The 12,028-nt window shown below is 39.9% G+C and overlaps 1 protein-coding gene across 2 annotated transcripts in view; it reads right to left on the bottom strand.

Moving 5' to 3' along the window:
* The window catches only part of COPA (COPI coat complex subunit alpha), a 44,380-nt gene that overhangs the window by 10,718 nt on the left and 21,634 nt on the right, over nt 1–12,028 (bottom strand). Inside the window, exons 11-17 of one of the 2 annotated variants that reach the window (XM_069480355.1) lie at nt 9,842–9,992; nt 8,886–8,952; nt 7,863–7,938; nt 5,872–5,954; nt 5,056–5,195; nt 4,242–4,327; nt 3,987–4,152 (exon numbers count right to left, since the gene is read on the bottom strand). In XM_069480355.1, the coding sequence (XP_069336456.1) occupies nt 3,987–4,152; nt 4,242–4,327; nt 5,056–5,195; nt 5,872–5,954; nt 7,863–7,938; nt 8,886–8,952; nt 9,842–9,992 (769 nt within the window). The remainder of the gene's footprint in view (nt 1–3,986; nt 4,153–4,241; nt 4,328–5,055; nt 5,196–5,871; nt 5,955–7,862; nt 7,939–8,885; nt 8,953–9,841; nt 9,993–12,028) is intronic. The other variant, XM_069480356.1, reaches the window with a different exon arrangement.

Below are 12,028 nucleotides of genomic sequence, written 5' to 3'. Positions count from 1 at the left end.
AAGATACATTATTTTGCTTATTTTATGAAATTAACACAATCTTTTTTTTTTTTTTTTTTTTGAGATAGAGTCTTGCTTTGTTGCCCGGGCTAGAGTGAGTGCAGTGGCATCAGCCTGGCTCACAGCAACCTCAAACTCCTGGGCTCAAGCAATCCTCCTGCCTCAGCCTCCCAATTAGCTGCCCAGCTAAATTTTTCTATATCCTCCTGCCTCAGCCTCCCAATTAGCTGCCCAGCTAATTTCTTCTACATATATTTTTTAGTTGGCCAGATAATTTCTTTCTATTTTTAGTAGAGACAGGGTCTCGCTCTTGCTCAGGCTGACCTCGAGCGATCCACCTGCCTCGGCCTCCCACAGTGCTAGGATTACAGGCGTGAGCCACCGCGCCCAGCCAAAATTAACACAATCTTGATAGCAAAACCTGAGAAGGACAGAAAGAAAAAGGAAAATCACAGTCAATCTCACTTATAAATAGAAATGCGAACATCCTAAATAAAATATAGCAACCTAAAACCAGCAATATTTGAAAAGGATAAAAACATGACCAAGTTAGGTTTGTATCTGGAACACAATGTTGATTTAACATTTAAAAAAAAAATCAATTGATCAATATGTTAACTAACGAAAGAAGAACAATTGTATGACTACCTCAATATAGGTTGGGCATCCCAAATATAAAAATACAAAATCTGAAATGCTCCAAAATCTAAAACTTTTTGAGCGCCAAAACGATGCCCAAAGAAAAGTTCGTTGTAGCAGTTTGGACTTAAGATTTTCAGATTTGGGATGTGTAACCAGTAATGCAAATATTCCAAAATCAGAAACAAAATCTGAAATGTGAAACACTTCTAGTCCCAAGCATTTCAGATAAGGGATACTCAACCTGTATATATAAAAAAGGCACCTAATAAAATTCAATATTCATTCATGATAAAAAAAAATTCCTAGCAAATATGAATACAAAAAAAAAAAAGAAAGAAAGAAAAATTCCTTAGTAGATAAAGGATATCCATAAAACAAAAATCTACAGCAAGCTCACATAATGGCAAAACATTGAAAGTTCACCCTTTAAATGGGGAATAAGACAAGACTGTTTCCTACAATCATATTTATTTATTTATTTATTTTTTGAGACAGAGTCTCGCTCTGTTGCCTGGGCTGGAGTGCCATGGCATCAGCCTAGCTCATAGCAACCTCAAACTCCCGAGCTCAAGCAATCCTTCTGCCTCAGTCTCCCGAGTAGCTGGGACTACAGGCATACACCACCATGCCTGGCTAATGTTTTTCTCTATTTTTAGCTGTCCAGATAATTTCTTTTCTATTTTTAGTAGAGACGAGGTCTCGCTCTTGCTCAGGCTGATCTCGAACTCCTGACCTCGAGCGATCCTCCTGCCTCGGCCTCCCAGAGTGCTAGGATTATAGGCGTGAGCCACCACGCCCGGCCTACAATCATATTTATTGAGCACAGTTGGAGATCCTGGTCAGTGTAGCAAGAAAAAAATATATAAATGCATAAGTACCTGAAAAAAGAAATAAAACTGTCATCACTTGCAGATGCTAAAGAAAATACAATTACTAGAATTAATGAGTCTAGCAAGGTCCTTGAAATAAAATCAAGTATCAGCAAAAATTAAAATTTTTTTTTTTTTTTTTTTTTTTTTTTTGAGACAGAGTCTCACTCTGTTGCCCGGGCTAGAGTGAGTGCCGTGGTGTCAGCCTAGCTCACAGCAACCTCAGACTCCTGGGCTTAAGCGATCCTCCTGCCTCAGCCTCCCGAGTAGCTGGGACTACAGGCATGCGCCACCATGCCCGGCTAATTTTTTGTATATATATATTTTAGTTGTCCATATAATTTCTTTCTATTTTTAGTAGAGACGGGGTCTCGCTCTTGCTCAGGCTGGTCTCGAACTCCTGACCTCGAGCGATCCACCCGCCTCGGCCTCCCAGAGTGCTAGGATTACAGGCGTGAGCCACCACGCCCGGCCAAAAATTAAAATTTTAAATGGATACTATCCATTTACAAATAGCATTAAAAAACTATTGAGTGTGTAATAAATCTATCCAAGGAAATGCAAGAGCCCCATTGAGCAAACTATAAAACTTTATCAAAAGATGGTTCAGAAGACCTAAATAAATGAAAAGCTCCTATACCATGTTCATAGATTAGGAAATTTAACATTGTAAAGACTGTAAAGATGAGTTAGCCCCAAACTGATGTACAGATTCAATGTAATTCTAACGGAAAACATAAGGGTTTTTTTGTTTTACTTTATATAGAATTTAACAAGCTGATTCAAAAATTTACGTGAAAAAACAAAATTCTATGTGAAAAGGCAAAATTTACTTGAAAACACTCTAACAACTTTTGAAAAATAAACAAAATGGGAAAGAATGGAGGACCTGCTTTACCAGAAGTAATGATTTATCATAAAGATACAATATTTAACACTGTGGAATTAGAGCAGAGATAAACATACAGACCACAGATCCTTGCATTTTTGCAAACATGATTTATGTATGACAAAGATGAGACTATGAAAAAGTTGAAAAAGAGTGGTCTTTTCAATAAATGATGCTGGGCAATTGAGTGTCTTTATGGAAAAATATGGGATTGAGTCTCCTATACCTCACACAGTTGATTACACAAAAATCAACTTCAGGCAGATTACAGACCTATATATAAAAGGCAAAATTATACAGTTTTCACAAAAGAATATAGAAGAATGCCTTTATAATTTTGGGAGTCAATGAAGATTTTTTAAACAGGACAGAAGACCCAATATCCATAAAGGATAAAGATTCATAAACTCAGCTATATTAAAATGAAGAAATTCTGTTCATTAAAGGTTACCATAAAGAAAATCAGAAGACATGCTACACAAGAGAAGATACTAATATTTGTAACACACAGCCCTGACAAAGGACTGATATCCAAATATTAATCATATAAATTAATAAAAAAAATAATAGATAAAAAATAAAGACTTAAACAAAATTCATACAAGATGAAACCCTGAAGGATGCCTAGATGAAAAGGTGCTCAATCTCATTACAAAACACTGAACAGCAAAATAAAGTTACAATGAAATACCATTACACATCCACCAGATGGACAAAAATAAGTCTAACAAAGCCAAGTGTCAGTCAGGATAACAGGTAAAGAAACTTTTATACAATGCTGGTAGGCATGCATTGGTACAACCACTTTGGAAAGTAGTTTCACAATGCCTAGTAAATGTGAAGATATACACACTCTATAGCCTAGCAATTCTATTCTGGGTATATACTCTAGCGAAACGTATGTACATGTGCACCAGTAAAACACGTAATAGAATGTTTAAAAGAACATTGTTCATATGAGCCAAAAAGTAAGATTCACTCAAGTATTTCTGAAGAGTAGAACTATGATATAATCACATAATGGAATATTATGCAACAATGAAAGTAAATAAATTAGAGCTACAACATGGATGACCCTTACAAACAAAATAGTGAGCAAAATAAAAAAAAATATTTTGTATGACTTCGGTATGATTTCATTAATATGAAGTTCAAAACCAGGCAAAACTAAATTATATTAAAACATTAGGTGGTAAAATTGTGAAGAAAAGCAAGGAAGAAATCACCATAAAAATCAGAAGGTTATTTTTGGGTGTGATCAATAAGGACCACCTGGCAAAGGGCTTCTGAGGTGTCAGAACTGTTCTATTTCTTGACTTGGGTGGCAGTTACACAGATGTTCACTACATGACTTATTTGCTATTCTGTATATTTATAATTTCTGTAGTTCTCTACATATGTGTTATATTTCATCATAGTTTTTAAAATAGTTGAGAAAACAATGTTCAGATGCCCCTACCACATATATGCCAGATAAGGTTTTTCCATGAAGAAAGTTCATGGGGGACTTTACCTACATCTCAAGACAGGACAGTGATTTCATGAAAATGCCTTCTCCCACTCTGTAACCCAGATAATTAACTTACCCAGTGGTGACAGCATATTTGATGTGGTTGCTTGTGGTATAGATAAATACCCCACTCTCATCCCAGGCCCCACTCTTGACACGAATGTTCTCATGAATGTTACACAGAGCATCCAGTTTGCGGTTACAGATCACAATGGCTGTAAGAGGCAAAGGGCATGAGTGCTCTGTTGGATAGGGTGAGTGCAATACTCTGGCAGGGATGGGGGAGGGAGGGACTGGTCTCTAAAGCAAGGTGGATATAATGAAGACTTACCATGTTTGGCTAGTAGCGCTACATGTGACATGTCTGCTGACCAGATAACATATTTCACCTTGGAAATCTTCACGGATGCCAGGGTCCTGAGATAGAAAGAGGGCAAACATGAATGGATCTGATTCCCTTATCTCAGGCTATGACCTATATCCTTTCACTCCTAAATTAATGTAAACCCCAATTTCTTAATGTAATACCACACAAAATTCCCTACATAGCAGCTTAGTGATGTAAACATTTTAGCTCACATTGTACACTTCCCCCTTCCTTAACCCTCTACCCCTCATTAATGTAAATTAATTAATCGTATTAATTAATTGTACATTAATTAATGTAAACCCCAATTTCTTAATGTAATACCACACAAAATTCCCCACATAGTAGCTTGGTGATGTAAACATTTTGGCTCACATTGTGTACTTCTCCCTTCCTGAACCCCCTACCCCTTTTTCCCCTGTATTATTCAGGATTTGTGTATGTCTTCATTACTGGACTGTAAGCTCCTTTAGGTACAGGAACTGTGTTATTAATCTCTGTGTCACCCTCATTCTAAGCCCCAACAGCACTCTTTGTTCAGGTAAGTACTGTAAAAACAGGTAAATAAACAAGCCTGTTTGCTGTAACACAAGCGTGTATGTGCAAGATGGAGGGTGATCATGGAAAGGAAAAAAGGGCCAGAAAGAGTCTTAGAGTTATACAGCATAAGAAGTGGCCAAGCCACAAGACAAACTTACTTGGGGAAAAGAAGCTCCTACTAAAGACGTACACTCTTCCTACTATATACCTGTCTGCTTAGGGGCACCAGACATATTACCGCTTCTGCTGCACATCAAAGAGTGTGATAGAGTCTGCATCTCGAAGCAGGAGGTTGCCTGTGCCAGCATAGAAGATCTCATCACAGTTGGGCACCTGTACCTTTTTGGTGATCTCATTCTTCAGATTCTTGATAAGAAGCTGAAATGAGTATTAAAGATGGGGTTAAGAGAGGAAGTGTGTACATAAGATTATAGCAACTAATGATGTCCCTCAGTAATTGTTCCTTACCTTCAATAAACTATGGAGCAGATTTTCCCCTGTCCAAGTCAATTACCACTCCAGGTAGACCACTCCAACCAAGATCCTCTCCAAGAGCCTTAATACCTCTCCTCTCCCCACCCAACTGAAACATCCTAAAAAGTTCAACTAAAGTCTGAGTTCCTCAGTCAACCAGAGAGAGACAACAGCACTTCTGGGGCTTACACTTAGGTAAACATTTCCTTGAGAGAGCACTGCTTATCTTGTGCTAGACCTGTTACATTTCAAGTACCAATGGAGGTAGTAGAACGAGGGAGAACTACTCCTCATCCAGTTTACCCACTTCAAATTTGATGCTTTTCTGGCTCCTGTAGTTAAGAGTGACTGTAGCTTGGTTCTTAGGCCCAGAGTCACAGTGATCATCAACCCAATCACATCAATTTTAAAGCCTTTTTCCCCCAAGGGGATTGGCATAGGGCTAGGGATAGAGGTAGAGCCAAAACATGAAGATCATAGCTGCCCAGGGGAGAAAAGGAAGAAACGATGCTCTTTATTCTGCAACGGGCCACTGCAACCACACTCCCCAAATTAGTTTCTGCTTTTAGTCTTAACTCACCGAATGCATCCGATCTAGGACAGCAAACCGATTTCGAGCAACCCAAACGGCTGTCAGGCCTGAGGATCGTTTCCCTTCAGGGGCTGAGAAGAACAAAACCAAAGGCGAGAGCATGTGGTGAGCCACTGGCAGGTGACAGAGTCAGGTGCCATGGAGCTGCCAGTCTTGCTGCCTGCCATCTTGGCTTGCCAGTTCAGCTGCTTCCTAACTAATTCAGCCATAACCTGAGGCTACTGTCAAGTGACTTTTCCCCACCAGTCCCCTCCAAATTCCAACCTTCACCCTTGCCAATCCTCTTTTCTCTAGGCCAAGTGGCTGCATTTCAGCTAACACCACATTCTGGCAGAAGGGCCGCCCATCTTGGGAGACAGCACACTCCATCAAGCTAACGAGCAGGGCCTCCCAGGCCAAGCTGTGGCAGAACAAGCAGCCTGTTAGTGTCATAGGACCCCCTCCCCAGGACGCAGCTGCTCTGCTGCTTTTAACATGCAAAATGCAGACCTCCAAGTAGGGCAGGGTGGGGCAAAGCAATCCTAACTAAATCATGACAGCGAGCTCAGTGATGGGCAGCACTTAGCACCAAGCTGTTGCTCTGTAAATGTGAATTGCAGATTCTTATCACCCTGATGAGAATTACAAAATGTTCCTCAGTTTAGTGGCTGATTAGAATTTTGAAATGGATGATTCACTCTCTGGGAAACTTGTAGATGGATAAGCAGAAGAATGCATCAGAATACTCTTTTGCCTATTAGAGCAGCAGAAAAGTGAACAGAACATGCTGGACAGCTTTGCCTTGTACTTCTCTGGCACCTGGAGTGGTCAGGCAATTCATAAAACTAATTATTATCACAACAAATATTCCTATTTTTCCAGGGTCCGGGGAACCATACTATTTAAGCTTTTGGTTTTTCTCTTCCTCTTCTCTGTTGCCCATCATTGGGCTACACTTTTATTACTCCCCCTGGAAATGGAGTAGAGAAAATAAAAGTGGTAATAAAAAAAAAAAGGTATTTTACACTCTACTACTTGTAAATAAATATGGGGAAAAAAGCAAGGAGATGAGTTGGGAGGGACTAATTACATGATTTAGTCACAAATGGCTTAACTGACTAATTTATAAAGGGGAATTTGATTTATGGATACTACATACATACAGGTTTTCTTTCTCTCTTTATGATCACATTTAAAAGAGAGTAAGTCAGTCAGTTAGCAACAATGATTATTACCTAATTGAACACTGGTTATTACCCAGTGGTCTCCACTAAAGGAACAGAGCTGGCAAAATGGTTCTCAGGAATTTGATGATGGGGTCTAAAATATCATGAAAATATGCTAGTAAGAGTGGAGATCTGAAGAATAAACCTCTGACCTGGCAATATCCACAAGGTCACTAAAGGAAGTATACTGAAAGGAACATAAGCAATAGTCAAACCCATTCTAAGAATGTTTTGTCAGCAAGTTCTAATCACAAGGATATCAGTAAGGGATGGTCGTGATGGAAGAGTTACACAGGGGTCTCAGCTGGATCCTAGGATCCCAGGTGGGGTGTGGGGCTGTTAGCAGTCTCATCTTTTTGACATGCAAAAGGAAGCAAATCGGATCTGGACGTGTATGGGAGAGTATAAATCCCTAGTCCCAGGATGAGACATTGTAAGATTGGAACCACATTTTTAAATAAATGAAACTACCAGGGTGAAAGTCATCTCAGTTGACAATAAACTAGGATAACATGCTGTGCTGAAAGAGAAAATGGAGAGTTTCTAATAACCAAATTATAAAATATATATATCTAGCTGGAGTAATAAAATGGGGGAGGAACATGAATATTTCACACCATGGTTGCCTCTGATGCAATTGTTAGCAGCACCTGCCAACACACATGAGTGATGTTGCAATGGCCTGGGGATGGAATGTGTAAAAACTTGAAGAGAAGTGATGCTGTGGGTGAGGAGAGCTGGAGGCAGAGTAGGGTAGACAAACTGAATGCTTACCATCAGGGTTCTGGGAGTCAGCATCCTTGGGAATGGTGTACAGATCATAGGTACTATTTTCTAAATTGCTGGCTCTCTGTAGAAGAAAAGGAGAAATTATAATGTTAGTGAGAGGCATCCAAGATACCAGTTTACCAGTTTATTCTGACAGAGAAAACAGTTCCATTGCACAGACAACAATCTGAAACCATACTTTTCTCACCCTTCATCTAGTGGGCATTTGAATGCTTCCACATCTAAGAATTATAGGGCTCCTTGCCAAACAACTCAGCATTGATGTCACTTTATTTTCCTTAACCTCCAAAGATGCAGATATTATTTGAATGAAAGCAAGAATTGCTCTCTAGTCCACAAATTAACAGACCAAGAACCTGATATTCTAGTGCCCCACGTGAGTACTCATCAACTTAAAAGTCTGCTTGAAAGAAAAAAAAAAGACATCAAAGAAAATTGCCAGGAGAATACGGGACTGCTAAATATTAAAGAAAGACTGAGATTAAACGCCAAAAGTTATATGGGGAAAGAGAAGTTTTCATGCTTTTTAAGTTGGCCACCAGGGCACTAAAATTAGGATGTTATTTCTTTTCTTTTGCAAATTGAGTGGCAAGACATAGGGACAGCTCCTTGATGACTCTGAAGGCAACCCCACTGAAAAGAACTCTCTCTCTCAAAATCACAGTTCTTCCATTTTCACCCAAAGGAACAGATAAAGATAACACAAGATATAGTCACAAACATTCTCTCAAATCACTTTTAGTGATCTGGGTCATTCATCTTGATATTCCATTAAATTTAGACATTGTTAGCCTCACGAGAGATACAAGTTTACAAATGCTCAATATATTTATGACAACTAAAGTCTACCTACCTGGTTTGAGCTTCTGAGCTTGCACTGTGTTAGCTGTAGCAAAACGACCATTAAATAGCTTCTAATATAAAGAGCCATTAAATGTTCCCTAAGGGCATGAGATACAGACCTTAAGGAAAATGAGAAAACCAAGGATGACTCCATAGGTTACTCACCGTACAGAGTAGGACTGCATTTTCTGCTGGATTGTACGACATATTGAATACTGGAAACTTGGAGCCACTAGAGAGATATATAGAAAAAGCAGAAAATAAGGAAGAGGCATAAGAACAGAAGGAAGAAAGGAATTACCCCTATACTTCTAACTTAGCCAGTATTTATACATATATACTTATCACTTTCATAATCAGGAATAAAAATAAATATTGCATTTATTCTCTTCCTTCCTTTAAGGCTTGGGAATGTACCTATCTCAGCTTTGAACAAACAGTTTAAAAAAGTAAACTGTACAAGAAGTCAAATTATTCAATAGAAGGTAGGGTTACTGTAGTGAGTGGGACTTGTTCTGCTTGGATTCAAATTCCTACACATAATTGCAGTGGACACCACAGAGTAACATGATGCGGTTTGTCTCTGGCTGGTTTCTCCTGTTCCTTGGAGTGTTCACATAAACCCATCTTTTTATTGTAGTGATGCTAGAGGGTGGTTATCTATCAAACCCTCATGCCAAAGTTTGCCACCATTAATGTTTCAGCATGCTGATGCAGCTGGCTTTCTAAAAGGACAGTTCCTTTTGCCAGGCATCCCAGAGGTTATCATTCCAGGGACATATATTCTAGTTCAGAATTGTGTGCATTTTACCAGAATAATGCCAAATAAAAGCAAAAAGGCCTGTTACCCGTTTGGGCTACTCCCTACCAAGAAACCTTCTCTGGTTTGCAAGAGATCTGATAGTATGATTTCCTATCCACAGGGTCACTAGCATTCTCCAACAGGTGAACTCCTTGCCTACTATGTTCCTAGGGTTTAAACTGAACAGGCTCATCTAATGGGGATTCCATCTATGACAGGAGATGAGATCCAAAATGTTTAAAATAAGAGTCTTGTTTGTGGGTGTTATATCACAGTGACAGATAAGAGGGTTTAGAGGGAAGAAACAAGATTGATTTACCTCCGCAATTGCATCACAGCTACATCTTTGGAGCTGTTGAAATCCAACTGACGTAAGAATCGGTCCTTGACATAATGCAGCATATTGCCATGAACAGCATAGGCTGGCCGTTCCCGTTCCAGCTTAAACACAATCATGCCACCATCATGGCCTAGGGGACAGGGAGAAGAGAAGAAAGAATTAGCTATAGGCAAGAAAGAAAGCTGAAAACAGGAGATACGCAAGGATGAGGATTATACATATATGCTAAACACAAAGCAAGACACCTAAATGCATCCCTTATTTGCCTAAATTCTCAATTCTTAGAATTTTTATTCAAGTAATTCTCTGTGAATCCTTTCCTAATACTATTCACACTGCCACCTTTAGACATGCCCTTCACTGTGTTCCCCTAAAGCTCTGCACAAACCTCTCTTATAGTACTTATCATTTTGCACTGAAATCATTTATCACTCCTACTATACTAGGGAAAGTAGAGTTCCCTGAAGGCAGAAACTAAAATAATTTCCGTCCTTAGTGTATAAAAAGAGCATAGGCTGGGTGTGGTGGCTCATGCCTGTAATTCCAGCACTCTGGGAAGCCAAAGCAGGAGGATCACTTGGGCCAGGAGTTCAAGACCCATCCCGGCAACATAAAGAGACCCCACCTCTACAAAAAAATTTAAAAATTAGCCAGGCATAGTGGCTTATGCCTATAGTCCTAGCTAGTCTGAAGACTGAGGCGGGAGGATCACTTGAGCCCAGGAGTTCAACGTTACAGTGAGCTATGATCACATCACTGCACTTCAGTCTGGACAACAGAGGGAGACCCTGTCTCTTTAAAAAATCCTGGCCGGGTGCGGTGGCTCACGCCTGTAATCCTAGCACTCTGGGAGGCCGAGGTGGGCGGATCGTTTGAGCTCAGGAGTTCGAGACCAGCCTGAGCAAGAGCGAGACCCCACCTCTACTAAAAATAGAAAGAAATTATATGGACAGCTAAAAATATATATAGAAAAAATTAGCCGGGCATGGTGGCGCATGCCTGTAGTCCCAGCTACTCGGGAGGCTGAGACAGGAGGATTGCTTGAGCTCAGGAGTTTGAGGTTGCTGTGAGCTAGGCTGACGCCACGGCACTCACTCTAGCCTGGGCAACAGAGTGAGACTCTGTCTCAAAAAAAAAAAAAAAAAATCCTAAAAAGTATTTCATGAAAAAATGAATTTTAGTTTAAAAAGCCTTTATGGTTCTGTTTTTAAAAAATGTTTTGCTCTTTCCCTACTAGCATCATCCACCCCTTAGAGCAGTGGTCCCCAACCTTTTAGGCACTAAGGGCCAGTTTCACGGAAGATAATTTTTCCATGGACTAGGATTGGTGGGATGGAGTATCGTAGGGGGCGGGGGCATGTGGTACAAGCTCAGGTGGTGATGTGCAGCGTTTCCTAACAGGCCACGGACTGGTAATGGGCTGCAGCCCAGGGGTTGGAGACCACAGCCATAGAGAACCCTTATACTCTTACCCTCCTACTATCTGCTCTCTACACATAAACCAGATCATGTCATTTCCCTACCCAAAACCTTCCAATGGCTTTCCATTCATTCAGAAGAAAATCTTAAGTTCTAACCATGGCCTATAATACAATGCACAATCTGGCCTGGTCTCACCTCCTATTACTTAGTCCCTTATTCACTGTGCTCCAACTGGCCTCTTTGATGTCCTGCTAACATGCTACTGAGCACCTCTAACATCTTATCTTTGCATTTGCTGTTCCCAATCTCTTTCCCCTTCACTTTTCTAAACACCCAACATAAAATAAATCCCACACTCTCATCCCTCTTTATTCCCTTTACTTTTGTTTTTCTTCAAAGCATTTTTCGCCATGCATCATTTTATATATATATTGTTTTATGGTCTATCTCCCTTCATTACAAATACAAGCTCCATAAAAGCAGGGACTTTGTTTTATGCACTGCTACAACATCAGCACTCAGAATAGGGCATGGCACTCAGTATGTATCTGCTAAATGAATGTATAAAACTTAACTTCTAGCTTCTCAGTCTGAGAACTGTTAAGTGGATCTTGGTAGAGAAAGAACACTATTCCAAGAAGGGAAGGGGAAAAAAAGCTTCAACTAAGTAGCTCTGAGAATTCTGTTTCTCCTTGTCATCCAGCTATGCATTTACCAGAGACAAAGCTAATAGAGAATCACTGT

The sequence above is a fragment of the Eulemur rufifrons genome, chromosome 8 (assembly GCF_041146395.1).
Source record: "Eulemur rufifrons isolate Redbay chromosome 8, OSU_ERuf_1, whole genome shotgun sequence".
Lineage (NCBI taxonomy): Eukaryota > Metazoa > Chordata > Mammalia > Primates > Lemuridae > Eulemur > Eulemur rufifrons.
Note: the sequence above shows the minus strand (reverse complement) of the source record. Positions and strands in the feature narration are given on the sequence as shown.